This window comes from Mauremys reevesii, linkage group 18, assembly GCF_016161935.1.
Source record: "Mauremys reevesii isolate NIE-2019 linkage group 18, ASM1616193v1, whole genome shotgun sequence".
Classification (NCBI taxonomy): Eukaryota; Metazoa; Chordata; order Testudines; family Geoemydidae; genus Mauremys; species Mauremys reevesii.
The window spans coordinates 24224777-24244272 of NC_052640.1; the positions used below are offsets into that span (position 1 = coordinate 24224777).

The following is a 19496-nucleotide window of genomic DNA, read 5'->3' on the forward strand; positions in this document are numbered from 1 at the left end:
GAAGGTATAAGGTCATTATAACTTTAAAATGAAATATATAAATTTGCTTCTTTTATTAAACATAATTTTAAAGCAAGGACAAACTAATCTAGCCCCAGGAGAAAATTGTGCTTTACAAAATGAAGTAAACTGTTGCAGATTTGGGAATATTAGACATCACAGCTGTTCAAAACAGCCATGCTCTCCTTGGAATCTGATAAAAGCTTTGGGTAAAGCAGCAGCTTAATGGTCAGGCAAAATGGAATGAGTAGGAGCTTCTACAAAGAGCCAGTCTCAGGTTTCTCCTGCCAGTTTCACCTGAAAGGCTCTTTTTCACTAGGTGGCAGTGAAGTGAATACACCTGTAACCTGAACTACCTCATATGTTTTGTAATCCTATCTGCACTTGTGATGTCATTTGTTTTCAACCCTCTGAAAGGTGACCTGCAAAAGGAAACAATATTAAGCTTGGGCCATTTTTGTTTCTTTATAAATTAGTGACAAAGACTTGAAAATTTTTTTGGTCTATTAAATTTCTCCTTTATTTGTTTGTTTGGGGGAGTTTTGCATTCAGACCCTGCCCCACCTGAAAAAGAATTACTGAAATGGTGACATCACAAGAGTAGAGAGTGAAAGTTGAACAATTTTTTAAAAAAGGAGGGATTTTAGTGAGTTTAACAAACAAAACTTTTAATGTGTATTCAAATTTAATGACTAAATATTTTGGAGAAACATCTTTGTTATGTTTTCAAACATATCTGCTCCTTCAGTTCAGGTGTGACAAGCTACCAACATGCATTCTGAGAGGCATCTATTGAACCTTACAGCAAAACCAAAAATTAGAGCAGAGCAGATAGGATAAAAAGGGAGCATCTTTAATGCAACAAACAAGCTAGGAGGAGAGACAGGATGCCCTGCAGGAACAGCTCAGGCTAAGGTTTATATTTGTTGCTCATAACTAAAAATAAAGAACGACTCCAGGATGTTGGGTGGCGTTTGGACAGTAACCCAGCCTATGCTTCATGTAATGCAGGGACTCCATACGTCACACTCCTGGTTAAACTTTGTGCCACGCAATGTGAAGTAATGTCTTTAACACTCCACACACAAGTATGTGTAACCCTCACAAGATAAAACATTTCTCCCACTCCTTCTCCAACACAAAGAAATGTAAACATCAGAGGCCTCATCTCTTCACTTCCCAGTTGTTGGAAGAGCGGTCTGTAGAGTTTTCAAAAATATGTACAACAGCAGTAAATGCAATGGCAAAGAAAGTACTATTTCCACAGACAGATGGTGTCAGGCTGCACAGAGAGAAAAAAAATCCTTAATAAAAAGGAAGATCAGGGAGTTTTCTTTGTTGGTGGGTTTGTTTTTTTTTGCGGGGAAGGACAGAGGAGGCAGACACCACAGCAAAGTGAGTATTAACGTAAATGTAAAAGTTGAAAGAAGCCTGCAACACAGTTCAAGGATGCCTGCACCTAAGCATCCCACATATAGCCTATCAGGCAGCAATAAAACAACTGCTGTTGTACTACCAGAGCAGTGCTCTGTGATACTGGCAGGATCCTTTACCTAGAAACAGCCCACAGTCTAATAAACTCCAAATAACTTGTCAAGTAGGGCTTTGACTTTTTGTGCTTCAGGGATTCATTGTGCTAGCAAAATGGAGTGATTAACAACTGACTACAATGTCCAATAGGGTATATCAATACTAGCAAAGGAAATTAATGCAGAGATTACTGTGCAGGTATACGTTAGCTTAGATGATTGTGATGGATATTTTTAGAATACTGTAATGATGGAGGAAAGAACTGCTGTAGAACTCAGGTGTGCTACAGATATTTACGGCATAATAGTCAAACATATATTGAAAACTAATGTATTCAGAAATTGTGAAACATTTTTCATGCCAATTTATAAGTTACGCATATACAGATAAGCTACTGCTTAGGTCAGTTTTGACCTTTACATTTTAACAAAAACTCCAATTATGTTCGAGAGACACTGGGAGTGGCTGAAAGCCCAGCGTCTCTTTAAGTGGATCCTCTGAGACAAGTAACTGTAGAAAGGCTGGTCTATACAACATTGATTGGGAGTGAGGTAACCACAAACATCACTGTCTCAAATGAAAAGGAATTCAAGGTCTGACCCAGAAAACAAGCATCGTAACCACTAGATAAAATTTTAATGATAAACACAAGATGCTCCACACACAGGCCAGACTGAATTATCTGATGTCAAAGCCATAAATGCAAGTTTCTTTTAGAAAGAAGAGATCTTAGCAGCCTCCTTCAACCCACAGCTCAAGCTGTGCTAAATCAATCCTTGATATTCTGCCATCTTCTGGTTTGGGTATTGGCAGCAGGATGGAGAGAATGTGGAAGGCAGGGAGACAAATTACAGGTTTCCCCATACAAGAGTGAGTTCCAATCTGTTCATGTTTGCTTCCTTACAGGAAGCAGGAAGACAATGTCTCAACCTACTTGGTTCCAAATGACTGCATACTCCTGAACTAGTTTAGGCAGGTTAACAATAAAGTTTGCAAAACACAATTCAGGGTAACAGTGGTAAGTCACCCTCTTAGAATTGTCTGTCTATAGTTTTTTCAGATTCCTTTTCAGACAAATTTAAAAACCCTCTATGGCAAATGAAAGATGTACTATTTCACGTTCCGCCATGCAAGAGAAAGTATAGTGAAGAATCTAGAGTTTGTATTTATTTCTTCCAGAGGGGTGATGAAGCTGAACCACAAAATGACACTATAACATTTAGCACGCTAAGTGCCACTGTTTTCAAAGCAATAAAATATTGATTCAAATGCCACTAATTACAAAATTATCTTTAAGATTATAAAAATAATCTTTAATGTCCCGATCCTGTGGGCAGTTACTCACATGCTGAACTTCAGGGACATGATGAGTCCCATTCAATTCACATGTGTAAAGCTAAGCATAAGTGTTTGCAGGGCTGGAGACACAATCATTAAATGTAAAAGATTATTGATATTTACACCCATAAGTAAATTGACTTCTGTTAACCTCAGCTATTAAATTACTCATTCACTACTAGGATGCAACAGCTAAATATTGATCACTGGATTCATTATAGTTTTATGACTTATAAATCTGAAAGATGTGACGCCATTAACCACAATACTATAACTTTTTTTTTTTTGAGGTTTTTTAATGTTTGGAATCCAAGAACCACCTACTTCAATTAAAGCTGCATATCTAGGTACTTCTGTTCATCATGTGAGGATGATAAGGTATTTATTTAGGTATTTAGATAGTATTTTAAGGTATTTAGATAGTTAGCAACTAGTAAGTTTCAGCTACTTTTCTGTAGATATATCTTGTGTTTATTCCTACTATTACTGAAGATGATGGTGTCTGAGCTTGAAAGCTTGTCTCTTTCATGAATAGAAGATTGTCCAATAAAGATTACCTCACTCACTTTGTCTGTCTAAACATTTAAATAGAAACACTGCTATTAAAAAAGTAAGAAAAACAAAATCTGAAAATATCAGTATACCAGGCCAAAGACCTTCTGAAATAAAACTTCTTAAAACTCAGACAGAAGGAACTGGGAACTGTAGGCTCCACAGACCCTCTGCTTTAAAAATGCAGGAGAGCACAAAAGGCAAGATACTTGGGAAAAAATGCCACAGACTTGAAGCTGAAGACACCGCATAAATGGCAAACATGATTACAGGTTGTGAAAGCAATACCAGTAGTCTCATTTAAATAACAACCATTCTTAAAAACAGCTGGGCAGTTCTGGGATGGTATGAAATTCTGTGCTATCTTGAAAGAACCAGGTCTTGAATGTCATTGGTAGAATGCCAGATGCATCTTCTCTTTTGGAAAATTGTATTAGATATCTGGAATACACTTGTGGGCGTGGTGATTTAAAGGGATGTTCTCAGGTAGCTTTCATGCCAAATAAGAGTGACGTGCAGGTAGTAAACAGGTTGTTTGCAGATGGCTATACCTACATCAGTTTACACTCAGTTTCTATTGCTTATGGTTGTGAAGAAAACCTTACGAACAGGCATGTAACAACAACAACCACCACCACCACCAAGCATAAACTTTGGAACACATTAGTCCAGCAAGCAGTGGGTTCACAGCAAATTCTGCAACTGTGGGATCACAAAATATATTGGGCCTGCTAATAGGAGCACAGCCACTTTGCTAGTGACAGACTCACAACTGTGGCGGTGACTGCAAAGGAACAGACATCATGACATTAAATAAAAATTACTAAGTTAAGAAAAGAAGAAAACCGAAGGAAGTTTAAGAAAAGGAACAGGCTACAAAAGGGAACATACAAATAGAAACTGGAGTGGGGAGGGCTTTAAATCCATGAAACGAAAGACAACCCCAAGTAGAAGAGGGACCTGATAAGCGTTCGCGTAACATCCCCTTTCCACTCATTGCCTTATGATTTAGATCTCAGCTCACACACACAGCCACACAATTCAAAGATATTTCAACTTGCATGGGAAGCTTGTAAGAGTCCTCCATACTCAGATGATTTGGAGCAACCTTTATTATAATCAGTTGAAGAATTTGGTATGTGGGGTGTCATTTTTATGGGCAGTTGTCTCTAGTTGCACCGCACATAAATGTACCATTAACATGAAGTGTTGCCATAAAACATCATATGTTGATGTGCTACAGGACTAAGGCAGTTTGATGGTGTCCTCTAACTATTCCTACGACATGATTTCTATTTACTAGTGTGACTTCTTCTAAAGGGACAATAATTACACAACCTGTGAAACGTAACAAGTGTAAATTTAAAATCATACATCCATTGGGATAGTCAGGGTAATCTCACCAGCAAGTCTGGGATGTTCTAAGAGTCAGAAACACTTTCAGAGTACTGTACAGATGAATAATCACAGCAGAATAAACAGGGGTGCCAATAAAGCTGGAAGAATCAATATTAATGAAATTCCTGAAAACTAAGTCTTTGGTCTGCATCTTAAATAAGGTCATAACAATGAAGTGCTTCCAGAAGCAAAGAAAAATAGTCCTGCTGGAATACTCTTTCCTGTAGGAAACACAAGAATCTCTCCTGTAATTCAGGAAGAGTTGTTTTGAGGAAGTAACAAAAACTGCAGTACTATTTTCATATAGGTCTGTTCTGCACTTAACACATTCCAAGTGCTACTGCAATATAAATAGTTGTATTTAATCAGAAGATGCAAAGGTATATACAGAAATGACAAGGAAACTAGACAGCCTTTCAATTTATCTAAGTATTGCAGTGACCATTTCAAAATAGGCACAGCAATAACAAACAAGGAAGGTAAGTCCTTTCCTCCCTCAACATCCCAGCTCCTGCTAAATCATGTTGCTTCTTCCTGTCAAATATTAAGATGCCAGTCCATTCTTTTAATTTCAGTCCATTTGTTTCTATCCTCACTACTGCAAGCCTTGTCCGTATCTCAGCCACCATAACCCCTTCCTCTCTGGCCTCCCACTTCATTCACAACTCTCACTACTGCAGTTTATTCCAAAAATCACAGCTGCAGTTATCTTCCTTTCTTGCCACTTACATTACATCATTCTCCCTTGAATCAATTGACCGTTTTTTACTATGTCCAACTAAACAATTTGTTCTCACGTTCAAGGCCTTACACATACTTAAAATCTGTCTCTTATGCCTTGTCTATACTAGAAAAGTCACCCTAGTGTATCTGCATTAGGAGCTCACACTGGTTTCGCTAGTTTGATTTAACTAAATCTATCTTGTTCCCAACACTCCTCGCAACCCTCTCTCCTATCTTCATTTCCTTCTCTCAATATTGGGTACTTTTTTTATTATTATTGACTATCATGCACCCTGCTGCACATAAAAGTCTCCTATGCTTATTGTCTCTCCTTAAAACCCAGGAATCTTTCAGACCCTATGCGCATGTGTAATCTCCTTCCACTCTCTTCCTTCGCTTGTGGCCCCACACGGTCTTATATTTGAGCTTGCCAATACTGTTTTTTTTGTTTGTTTGTTTTTTGGGGGGCTGGGGTATTTTTGAGGGGGTAGCAATGGTGTAGCTGCACTAATGTAGATGCATTGCACTGGTGTAAAAAGTGACATACACCAGGAAAGCGGCCCTGATGTAAAAAGTGACTTTTGGTGCAGCTTACCCCCAAGTAACTTTTTACATCAGTGCAACTCATCTACACTATGTGTTTATACTGGTGCAGCCACAAACAAACACAAAAACAGCAAAAGCAAAGCCTTGGTCAGTCTTACCCGTCTCAGATTGCAAACTCCTTCAGGTGGGAAATTTTTAACTGTCAACTTTTTAAATGTAAGTGTCACTTCTAAGAGGATTTGCAGTAGAGAATTACAACAGTCTTTCGTCTTGGTGACAGTAGATCTCAACTGGAAAAGAGCTCCTGCCGGAAAACGTAACTTCTCCCTATTATGTCAGTCTGGATTTGCTTGTGAATTAGTCAAGATACAGCACACAAGAGCTCACAATGAGGAAGACTATACAAACACTAAACAATTTCATACTTACCCAGCAATGACAACTCCATCACAAGAATGCACATCACACAAAACTTTACCCAACTCATACTGCAGCTGGCTCACGGCACCGATGCGGTTCTGCACAGAAATACAGGGGGACACTGTTGTTTTTGTAATAGGTTCATCTAACACCAGATTCTCCTAGAAGCCCATGCCTTCCTAATGCTTTTGTATGGGTTACACTGCCCATTTTAGTGGAGGTCAGAGGAAAGAACAGCCATTCAGGATCTGCTCATCTCCTATATGTTTCAGAGTCTCTACTTCCCCATGTATTCTCTTGATAAGAAGAATGACACCGCTCTACTATGCAAGAGACTGTTGTAGGCTGCTACAGACCAAAAGCATCTCTCACTCATCAAATTAAGAGGTGAATTGGGACGGGATGGAGAAGGTTACAGAACCACATGCATAGACTGATTCCAGTGAGGACTCTCCTAAGAGCAAGGACTGAAGGACCAGGTCTTTAAGTGGTGATTACATGAATAGAGGGCACAGGAGTCAGAGCACCTTTTCAAAGTGAAAGAAAGACAGGCAAGCAAGTCACCAACAGCTGAGAGGAGGGCTCATTAAACCTTGCGCTGCCTTCACCTTCTTATTGGCAAAAAAGACTCCAATAAGAAGCTCACATTTCACTAACAGTAGAACAAGAGTAGGCAATCTATGGCACCTGTGCCAAAGGCGGCACGCGAGCTGATTTTCAGTGCCACTCACACTGCCCGGGTCCTGGCCACCAGTCTGGGGGACTCTGGATTTTAATTTAATTTTAAATGAAGCTTCTTAAACATTTTAAAAACCTTATTTACTTTACATACAACAATAGTTTAGTTCTATATTATAGACTTACAGAAAGAGACCGTCTAAAAATGTTAAAATGTATTACTGACACATTAAACCTTAAATTAGAGTGAATAAATGAAGACTCGGCACACCACTTCTGAAAGGTTGCCGACCCCTGCAGTAGAATGACTGGTTTGAGCTGTGTTATATCGTTCTACATGGTCACCATTGAGTAGTATTATTAAAACTATTTTTGTTTTACCTTCCAATTGGTTCTTAAAGTGCGCTCTTTGGCACGGCAGTCTTGAAGGGCAAGTTTCCAGCAGGAACAATCAGAGATGCTGGCATCAGGCAGGTACCCTTCCTGTTGGCACAATCTGTACCAAAGCACTTCATCTTCTGCAAGTACTTTCCATGTCCTGCTCACCTAAAAGCAGACAGACATGAAATAAATATCAGATCAGGTAATTATCAAGGCCCAACTGACATCCAAATCAATGCATTCATTTTGCCCTACCTTTGTGACAACATGCCCTTTTAAAATTCTAGTGAGAAAAGAGGAGGTAGGTTGCATTGAAGATTAAACATAAATTCATGTTCACAATTGTATTTTCACATGTATAGGCTAAAGATAACTCTGATGTCAGCATCACCCCTCTAAAGCCCTGCTGAAAATGACTGATTAGGAATGTGACAGCAGTGAGATATAAAATATTGTGACAGGTTTCAGAGTGGTAGCCGTGTTATACTCACCAGCAACCACACCACACAACAAAAAAACACTAACCCAGGAACCTATCTTTGCTACAAACCCTGTTGCCAACTCTGTCCACATATCTATTCAAGGGACACCATCATAGGACCTAATCACATCAGCCACACCATCAGGGGCTCATTCATCTGCACATCTACCAATGTGATATATGCCATCGTGTGCCAGCAATGCCCCTCTGCCATGTACATTGGCCAAACCAGACAGGCTCTATGCAAAAGAATAAATGGACAATGGTTTGAAACAAATAAAAGGAAGTTCTTCTTCACGCAGTGCCCAGCCAACTTGTGGAACTCTTTACCTGAAGAGGTTGTGAAGGCTAGGACTATAACAGCGTTTAAAGGAGAACTGGATAAATTCATGGTGGTTAAGTCCATAAATGGCTATTAGCCAGGTTGGGTAAGGAATGGTGTCCCTAGCCTCTGTTTGTCAGAGGATGGAGATGGATGGCAGGAGACAGATCACTTGATCATTGCCTGTTAGGTTCACTCCCTCTGGGGCACCTGGCATTGGCCACTGTCGGTAGGCAGATACTGAGCTAGATGGACCTTTGGTCTGACCCGGTACAGCCGTTCTTATGACACAGATCAGACGTCAAGAATTATAACATTCAAAAACCAGTCAGAGAACACTTCAACCTCCCTGGACACTCAATTACAGACCTAAAAGTCACAATTCTTCAACAAAAAAAAAACTTCAAAAAACAGACTCCAACGAGATACTGCAGAACTGGAATTAATTTGCAAACCTGACACTATTAAATTAGGCTTGAATAAAGACTGGGAGTGGATGGGTCATTATACAAACTAACAACTATTTCCCCATGCTAATTTGCCCCCTACTGTTACTCACACCTTCTTGTCAACTGTTTGAAATGGGCCATCCTGATTATCACTACAAAAGTTTTTTTTATCTCCTGCTGATAATAACCCACCTTAATTGATTTGTCTCATTAGAGTTGGTATGGGAACCACCATCTTTCAATGTTCACTATATATCTCTTCCTACTGTATTTTCCACTCCCCATGCATCTGTTGAAGTGGGTTTTAGCCCACGAAACCTTATGCCCAAATAAATGTGTTAAGTCTCTACGGTGTCACAAGTACTCCTCGTTCTTTTTATAAAATATTGTATTACAGTGTGCATCAATAAGAATGAAGTATTAAACTAAATTTTTAAAATAGCCTCAAGTTGCTGTCTATTTCAAAAGGAATTGCTTCACCACAATAAACTGTGTGCCTCGAATTACCATTTTAAAGATTCAAAAGGAAAAAAACACTTTAAGCAGTGATTGTGCTACAATTCTTGCATGAAAGAGAAGAGTGAAATAGCTCCATGTGAGAGATGCTATTGTCAATGAGATCAGTGATAAGCCTGTTTTCAATCCTAAAATTGTGTCTCACTTCTAGGTGTCATATACCAAGTAGCCTAGAACGTATAGTGTGCAGTCCACATCAGTTCAGTGCACTGCCAATCAATAAATATACCAAAGAAGAACGAGGATGTCCAGACTGAAAACAAATATGCTTCATAGAAATGCAGTTATATTTTTGCTCATAAGAATCAAACAGCCAGAAACACCAAATTGCAGTTTGAGGCATTAACTACATATTTGGTGGCAAAAATGCAGTCACCGAGTCTCCACTGCAAAATATGAATAGCCAGACTGGCGCATGTTGCAATGGTGAATAATATTAACTGCTACTATGTGTTGCTTGCACTGAAGTGCAGAGAAGTAGGATCAAACAACAAATTCTGCTGGGGCCACAAAATCCTAGCAGCTTTATTGTAACTTGCTTCTTAGTCTCTCTCTCTTTTTTTTTTTTAAAGTCCTTTTCCAACAGAAATCCCAATAACAGAAAATTTTAAGTGCATAACAAGATGGGGACATGATTTCTCTAACGGTAGAGAGTTTAACATGAACCCCTCTGTGACAAGCAGACTGCAATTTGGCTAGAGAACTGGAAAAGGAATAGCTATGTAATGACATTTGAAGAGTTATGCAACCATGACTAAGTGGGGAGTAAGCCCTGGGAAGAGAGATCAGTCGCTATGGCTGCATAGCCTGCAGAGCCTTTCAGGGTCAGCAGCTGTGAAAGCTGCTCTTTCTTGGACTGGGCACCCACCTCCAGCACAGCTACTATTCTATTTAGGGCTGGTCTACACTACGGGGGAAAATCGATCTAAGATACGCAACTTCAGCTACGTGAATAACGTAGCTGAAGTCGAAGTATCTTATATCGAATTACCTACCGTCCTCACAGCGCGGGATCGATGTCTGCGGCTCCCCATGTCGACTCCGCTACCGCCGTTCGGGTTGGTGGAGTTCCAGAGTCGACAGGAGCGCGTTCGGGGATCGATATATTGCGTCTAGATGAGACGCGATATATCGATCCCCGAGAAATCGATTGCTACCCGCCGATACAGCGGGTAGTGAAGACGTACCCTTAGTGACTACAGACCTCAGTCCAAACTGACCACATCGGCTGAATTAGTTTTCATCACTAGACAAGACAGCGATCTGGATTACAGTTATTCATTTAGAAGTGAGGAAACGTGTAGCGTGCCTTCCCTGACTAGATCGGTCTTAAAACTGAAAAACAAGGACTTCAATGTCCATCACCACTTCCATCCCTAAAGGGACACGGTCATGGAGTTCAGGAGAATCAAAATGATGCCAAAACTTGAAAAAAAACTGTTCTAATCCAGTGGGGAATCTCCTTTCAATTCCAATTATTTGACAGTAATACAAATCTACACACTGTTGCCTAGACAAAGACAAAAGCTACCATTTTTGGCTGGCACAGACAAAAAAGCAGCTGTTCTGCAGAAGTTAAAACTCTGGGCAAACACTGCAGATAGGAAACAAACCTCTCTGTCTCTTTAGTTGGAACGCATTTCTGCTGACATTGATGAGGCAGGCTTGTGCACAAACAGAGAAGTAAACAAAAATCAAGCCATGCCAACTTCTGCCCTGTTACCAATATATGGAAGAAGAAAAAAACAACGTATGCGTTGCCAAAATGGGCAAAATTTGTTGAGACGTTTCCAGTTTCAAGTTTTTAAGTTGGTTTTAAACAACAGAGCAAAAAATATTAGAACTAATTTTGGTATCATTTTACCTTTCATGAACAAACATTCAAAGGGGGGGAGAAATCCTATCTTATGATTTTTTAAATCAAATTACATTGAGTCTTGCCAGTTTACAAGCATGGATTTCCAAAGGATGTCTAACATAGCCTTTCTTTAATGCACCAAAACTGGCACGACAATCTCTAGTAAAAGCCCTACTGAGCGAGCCTCAGCTGCAAGAAGTCTCTAATAAAAGTGTCTCAAGCATTTCACTTCACAACACCACTGCGAGCTGCAGCATTAAAAACCAGCTATTGGCTGAAATCAGATTTATTAGCGCAGCTTGAGTTCGAATTTCAGGTGAGGCCTTGAGAGCCAAAAAAATCATGGCTTTATTTGTGTACATGTACACACGCTCACAACCTGCTTGCTAACGGCTAGTCAAAGAGCTCAGTCGAAACTCAAAACTCTCATTAAAAACTAAAGTGGGACCATAATTATTTTCCAAGTCTGTATTACGTAAATGTCCAAAGCTTATTAACAAGAACATCTTGCATAGCTTACCCTGCATCTAGAAACTATTTTTTTTATTTTGCCTTTAATGTCACCGTTATCTTTTTATCACATTACATCAGACTTCTTGCCACTCTCCATAGAGAAAATTCTGTTTCTTCTCAGCTCCACGCAGGGGCATTCATTACATCTTACTTACATACAGCCAAGCATGAAAGTGGTGTTCATATATTTAGAAATTTTACCTTATTTAAAGCTATTTGCATATTTTAATAAGATCTATAGGACTCCTTCCATCAGATTCCAGACTTTATTTTCTTGTTCTGACTGACCAAAATCCAGTTGAACATATACCCGTTCCTCCCTTTCACTAAGTTTCCTTCCTTCCACCACCAAACTGCACAAAGTCATTACAAATGTACACCCCAGGATGAATCCTAGGGACTTCAATGGGGAAGTATAGGCTGCAATGTAGTGCAGAATTTGACCTAAATGCTAATAATTTTATCAAGAGCCACTAAGGCTGCTTTTGTTATTAATCAAAGAGTTATCAGTTCCCTCCAAACACGAAGTTCAGGACATCTATGTCCATCTGCTTCTCTACTTCCTCTCATCCTATTGACTGGCTTGAGTTTAGCTCAGTGAACATAAGAAAAGCGGTAAGCCCCATCCATCCATGCTTCAGAACTGTACGTGAAAAAGCTATGAGACATCAAACCATGTGTGGCTTTTTATATATCCTATACAAAGCATTATTAAACAACTTGAGATAGTTCTCAATTATTCAGGTTAATAACTCTGTAAGTGACAGAACAATGCAACTGAAAATTCTTGTCTTACAGGATCTGTCATTCTTGAAATACAAGTCAGTTCCTCCAGTGAGAGCCTTAAATATACACAGTTAGATTGATTAGTATTTCTAAGTCACTCTGAAGATGAAAAGCATGATATTAGTGATAAACATACTTAGATCAAATCACCCGACATATTTACAAACAAAACTCAACCTTACTCTAGCTACAGCTTTTAATACACATCACATAGGAGCATTTCCAGCACAAAATGCAAGTGACAAATGTTGTCTTATTAGTAACTATAAAACATTTAGATAGTACCAGAAGTTCACACAGCATTTTACAGAACACAGACAAGACACACTGTCCCCTAGTTTTCAGACAATGCCTGATCCTACAAATGCAGGGAAGTCAGTGGGAAATATTGCATGAGTTATGGTACTCACAAACATCTGTAATATCAGGCCCTCCATATTACACTTTCTAAAAAAAACTGTTTAAATTTCTGCCACATGTGTAGCTTCCCAAGTGCCTCACTCTTCTCATTACTATCCACTACCAATATGAGGAAAAACAGGCAGGCTTTGTGACTTCTCAAAATGCAGCTGCCACTATGTACCAGAAAAGAACAGCTGTCCAGCATATGCCAATATGGATACTTCACAACCTCAGTGAACCCATAAGAGTTCAGGAACCAATGACACCATTAATTCACATGATGCACATGACCTTATGATGTCTAAAATATCATACAGACACCTTTGCCTTTCACAGCATTAATTGCAGGGGAAGGGATCACTCAGTGGTTTGAGCATTGGCCTGCTAAACCCAGAGTTGCGAGTTCAATCCTTGAGGGAGCCATTTAGGGAACTGGGGTAAAAATGTGTTTGGGGATTAGCCCTGCTTTGAGCAGGGGGTGGGACTAGATGACCTCCTGAGATCCCTTCCAGCCCTGATATTCTATGATTCTAATAAATCAAAGAGCAGCTGTGGGAAAGAAAGGTGGATAGGGGAGGAAGGGGAAAAAAATCAGGATAAAATTCAAGTTCTCCCAAGCAGTCTGTGGTGTGATTAAATCTCAAAGAGACTCAGCAGTCAGGCTACTTTACTGTTAGTCAGTTACCAATTTGATATAAACAATTAAGCAAACAGGTTTTCTCCAAAGGCACTTGCATAGTTCATGATGCCATTTCCACTAACTGGCCCAATTTCACTAAACTCCCACAGCACCTTAATAATAAAAAAAAAAACCTTTCTACAAAACCCTGCAAAGCAGCAGGGCATTCCATTTAACAGAAGAGGGTGGAGTTTTTTCAAAACAACAATTACCAAGAGAAAAATGAAAACAGTATTTATTTTTATTGCTTTGCTTTTTAGTTGAACACTTAAAAGAAGCCAGTTCTACACTAAAGCACTGGATATTCATCTCATTCTGAAAGCCCTGAAAATACTGGGCCTTTGCTCAGCTGCTAACCACTACATAATATCCACAGTCTTTTTCTAAGAACGTTTTACACATCTCACACTTACCTTCTGTCTAGGTCATAAAAATGGGCTTTGAATAAAAGAAAAAAAAAGATTAGCTAAAAAGATAGCCCTTTTAGTAGCTAACACTACCAAGTACTAGTATGCTGCAATGTAAATTGGTCACGGCTGCAGAAAAATTATTCCAGCCTACTTGCAATCCACTCTGAAATGCAGCCCTGTTTCATTTTTATAGGATGGCTGACAGAAACAGGAGCAGATGTGAAAGCTTCATGGCCTTCTACAGAGCATGTTAGTACAAAGTAATGCCTCAGAAACTTTTCTTGCAAAATGCTTACAAGAGGAAATCTTTTTCTTCTAATGGTACTTTTTTGTTGTTTTTAAGGGACACTGTCAGGTTAAAACTTTTAAATAATAGCTATCCTTACTTGCGTAACAACATAGATTATTCAAACTGAAAAAAATGTTAAATGTCTAATTTAATCATTCATGCTAGTTGATAACTATTTGCATTTAATTCAACTAGCCAGTTTTACTCTTTGGTAGTTGTGTACTAACATAAGGCTTCATTATTGCTGTTGTCAACACCTCAGAGGATGTTTAAGTCCACCCCCAAAGGCGGTTTATATTGGCTTTTGTGTGAATACATGACCTTGGGAAAGAAATCTTAAATGCCGGGCCCAAAAACATCCCACAATGTCCATGAAATAGGTTGGGAGTGAATGCTCGAAACACCCCACCCTATTAACATTCCCCAAGATAATTGGCATTTGCTAAGTGGGTTCTGGTGATTCAGTGAAGCAGGTGGCTCATTATTCAATCTAGGTGGAAAGGAGGCAACAGTGGCTCCCTGGAGAGAGGATCAAGGGTGTGGACTGAACAGTCTTAGGGCAGAAACCCTAGGGGCAGCCAAGTAAGTTTATGTAGTAGTATTCTTAATTTCTGGGTTAATAAAACCAAACCTCAGGAAGGAGATGAGTTTGAATTACTATATACATAGTATATGGGCTCTCCCTGAGAACAGGCTGGTAACAGTACCTGTTTACAATCCCTCAAAAGGAACAGGGTAAATTTGAAGGGGGAAAAAAATTAAACAAACAGTTACTAAATTACTAAAAGTGACAGAATTGTTAAGATTCCATTTTTCACTATCCTGTTTGTTGACTTTCTATGTATCAGCTTTAACAAGGAAATCAATTTTAAGTCAGTTTCATTTCCAGGTTCTCAGTGCTACATTGTTTGTGTTTCAAACACTGCAAAAAATGCTCATTTGTTTATAAACAACTATATTGACTGGAAATGAAAATCCAAGCAAACATTTCTTTTGGTGTTAAGTTTTCATGCTGTCCCTTTAGAGCTGTTATCAAACCTTTAACATTTCTGTTAACTACACTGAAGCAAACTATGAATCAAGTTCATTTAATACTGCTTTCAATTTTCAGCTTTTGGAGTATGTCTTAATATGTACAGAATTATAAAATAAGTCTCTGGTGGAGGAAAATGTCAGTTAGGGCTACTGCACAGTGTAGTAGCTGAAATGCATCACGGTGAGCACCCATGCTGACCTTACATGGTCTGAGACAAGCAAGTCTTGGATAGTGCTTACCTGAGCACACCTGCCCAGCTCAGTCCTTCCCAGGTACTGAAAAATTTTTAATGCCAGTTCATAAGGCAGCTGGATATCAAAGAAAGGAACCTCGTTTATTTCATTCTGAGAAGAAAAAGAAAAATAAACTGTTACTTTTTCTAATACATGAATAAATTGCACATTGTTAGTGGCAAGGCAGTAATATCCCCATAGTAAAATCAAGGAGAGATCATATGTACTCCTGGTGTCATAACTAAAATCAGACCAGCCTTCTCTGCTCTTCCATCCTACAATCCTGCTATACCAAAATGTCGGGCAGTCACTCCTGCATGAAGGTGCAGAGCTATTCTCATCCTAACAGTCAGATCAGGTAAGTCACTTTAGCTCCCTTTGGGAACATCTCTCTCAGGCAAGAGAGAAAGAAGGGCCATCTAGATGATTCACTGGGAGTTTTTAGTCAGAAGGGTTGTAAACATGAACAAGACACAAATCTTAGTTTACCTGAGCAACACTTCCTTTTTGTACTCATACGATTATACTGGTTGCAAGGAGCAGGCCAATAGGATGCATTTTCCTTGTCATTTGTTAATACTCAGAAATTAGAGCTTTTCAGTCTTTTGTTTGCTTATAGTTGAATAATAAAAGCCATGAAAGAAGACAGCTGACATTCATGTACACGTTTTAAAACGGGGGGGGGTGTCTTGAAGACAAGATGTTTGTTACTAATAAAAAAAACCTTCAAAACTTCACTGTCAAGTCTAAAATGAATGCGCTTTAAAAACATATACCCGCTACACATTCATTCATTTAAGAGTTTTAACTAGAGTGTGCAAAAAATGTAGTGTCCTAACATCTTTATTTACTTAATAGATCAAAATGAGATTATACTCTATGGCAGGGATTCTCAACCTTTTTCTTTTAGCACCTGCCTCCCCACTCCCAGTATGCTATAAAAACTCCATGGCTCACCTGTGCTACAACTGTTTTTCTGCATATAAGAGACAGAGCTGGCATTAGGGGGCAGCAAGCTGGGCAATTGCTTAGGGCCTCATACCACTAAGCTGCTCAACCTTCGTCTTCAGCCCTAGGTGGTGGGGCTCAGGGTAACGGGGCTTCGGCTTTCTGCCCTGGGCCCCAGTGAGTCTAATGCCACCCCTGCTTGGCAGACCTGCTCATGGCCCCCCAGGGGCCTCAAACCCCTGGTTGAGAACTGTTGCTCTACAGTTTTCTGTATGTCTGAAAGTATCCAATTCCTATCAGAAGAAATATGTTAACACAATAATTTTTAAATTTGAGTAAATACCACAAATCAGATCTTGTAAAAGAAAAAATACTGCATTATGAAGGCATAATATTGCATTATGAAGGCATAATTCTACACGTTAGGTTGCATTGAGATTTGAGGCTAAAGCAAGATTAAGTTGCTTTATTTCCAACTACAACTCTCAACTTCAGTCTTCAGACTTAACACACAAGCAGATCCTAACTGAAATTTCCAGATATTTTTCATGTTGTTATAATGGGTCTTGGCACATTCGTAACATTCAAGAAAACCTACTCCTCGAATTTTGATCTCTGATTTTTTTGAGTTCCTATTTTGCCTACATCTCAAACACTTCAAGATTCTCACACATCTTCATAACATCTCACACTTAAAATAAACTATTGAAGTGTAACTAACAAAATACATCCCATTTATTCATCATCTCTGCCAAAGTCAGGCATATTCTGACTCTTCAGCTATGTCTGTTCTACAGTACTGCTGCAGTGCACAGCTTGCCTCACCACCTCCACTTCATACTAGATCACCCCCATCCTTGCCAATTCCTAATTCGAGTCCATGCCCTCTGCAGTCCTGACAATGGAAATACAGAACAAAAAAAGTAGTCAAATGGGTAATGCTGGGCTTTCTTAGAGTAGTGCTTCGCACCTCCCACCCCAATGAAGTCAAACTGAGAACAGCCAAAAAATTTCTAGGTCTAAAGTGTGTATTTATGGTCACATTGTAACATCAGAGTCAGAGATCAGACAGGGACTTAATTACTGCAATGCAAGGGGGGGGAAATCACCTTTACAGTGACAAAGCACAACTGTTAGCTCCTAATATTTGATGCCAAGCGGAGTGCATGTTCAACGGTACATATGGTCAAAAGCCTCAAATAATCTGTCACTAGGAGAGTGCTCAACATAGCACATGAAGCAAAACCCATAAAGGAACAATGTAATGTTAAGTCAGCACTGGTCTGTCTAAAAGTCTACTGGAATGAATCCAAAACTCTAATACTGCCATCCCCTCTGAGAGGAATTTGCACTCCTGTGTGCTAATGGAGCACTAATTCTGTAAATAGATTAATTTGTGCTTAGCTGTCAGAAGTATAATCTGCTCTTTTTATTTTTATTTTTTTAAAGAAAAGAATAATTAGTCAGTTAAATTAGAAAGAAGCAAAGGCTTTTCCCCTAATTTCTCCCACACTGTAAAAAAAAAATTAATGCAGATAAATCCTTCTTGTGCTCTATCAAAATAGCTTTTAACTTGTTCAGAGCTGTAATTAGGACTACTTTCAAATTAACTGCTTCATTTATACAATTAATATTGGTTTCTCAGTGACAGGAAAGCTTCTCCACTGAGATACAGTTTAGCAAGATACTTAGTGCAGGCAAACTAATTAAGCATCCACTATCTTGTGTGAAAAGATTAGATTTTATTTAACAGAAAAAGGGTAAACTGCAACCTCATCATAACACTGACAAGCAAACTTTTTGGTGTTAAAGAAAAGCTGCTAAAATGAGACCATGTATTCTGAAGCCATGGTAAAATAGGCTTAGAGTAACTAAAAACTCAGTAGTTACAATCAAAAGTATTTACACACTATCCTTCCTAATCCCACCAAAGAGAAATGGTTCAAGTAGAATGTTTTTTCAAATGTTGTTAAAGGCGAGTAAATAACAGTAACGCCTCTTGAGGGTAGCCATATACAGTTTTGTTTTAGTAGAGACCCTAGTCATTAGTCAAGTGCGTCTATGATTCGTTCAGTGGAGAGAGAGAGAGAGCGTTTGTTTGTTTGTTTTAAAGAAACACACAATTCTCAAGTGCCTAGAATTTTGATCTGGGGTATGAAGTCACTCCTGTTCCAAAAAGTAATTTTTTACCCTTTTAAGTGGAGCGACAAATTGTTCAGAAGAGAATATTTCTTGTTGTTGTTCTTTCTTTTCCCCACCCCCTGACTACAAATCCAACATTATGGTGAAGGGGGTTATCATTTCAGAACCTAATTTAAAGATTTAGGCCTGGATCTTACAAGTGCACTCATGCGTAGTCCCACTAAAGTCAATGGAACATCAACAAAGATACAAGGGTCCACTTGCACAGCTCCAACTACATGAGAATGACCAAAGGTGATTTTTTTTCCATATAAGTGTATCCTATCCCATATCCTTACCACTTTCATGAAGTTGAACATATCTTAAAGATTAAATTTTTAAAGTATCAGAGGGGTAGCCGTGTTAGTCTGGATCTGTAAAAGCAACAAAGAATCCTGTGGCACCTTATAGACTAACAGACGTTTTGCAGCATGAGCTTTCGTGGGTGAATACCCACTTCTTCGGATGCAACAAAGAAGAAGTGGGTATTCACCCACGAACGCTCATGCTGCAAAACGTCTGTTAGTCTATAAGGTGCCACAGGATTCTTTGTAAATTTTTAAAGTAAACTTTCATAAGCTATTGATAACAAAATTGCCAGCAAGCAACACCAGACACAGCAAGTCCAGTCTGTTTATGGTCCTCATGCATCTGATGAAGTGGGTATTCACCCACAAAAGCTCATGCTAATAATAATAATTGGAGATATACCCATTTCCTAGAACTGGAAGGGACCTTGAAAGGTCATCAAGTCCAGCCCCCTGCCTTCACTAGCAGGACCAAGTACTGATCCCTAAGTGGCCCCCTCAAGGACTTAACTCACAACC

At 39.1% G+C, this 19496-nt stretch overlaps 2 protein-coding genes across 2 annotated transcripts in view; both read right to left on the reverse strand.

Moving 5' to 3' along the window:
* The window catches only part of FBXW8 (F-box and WD repeat domain containing 8), a 65787-nt gene that overhangs the window by 44776 nt on the left and 1515 nt on the right, over window positions 1-19496 (reverse strand). The window contains exons 2-4 of the mRNA XM_039505532.1: window positions 15547-15651; window positions 7567-7731; window positions 6517-6605 (exon numbers count right to left, since the gene is read on the reverse strand). Of these exons, the coding sequence (XP_039361466.1) occupies window positions 6517-6605; window positions 7567-7731; window positions 15547-15651 (359 nt within the window). The remainder of the gene's footprint in view (window positions 1-6516; window positions 6606-7566; window positions 7732-15546; window positions 15652-19496) is intronic.
* RNFT2 (ring finger protein, transmembrane 2) overlaps window positions 15629-19496 on the reverse strand; it is a 75793-nt gene continuing 71925 nt past the window's right edge. The window contains exon 12 of the mRNA XM_039505537.1: window positions 15629-15651. The gene's annotated coding sequence lies outside the window, so the exon portion shown is untranslated. The remainder of the gene's footprint in view (window positions 15652-19496) is intronic.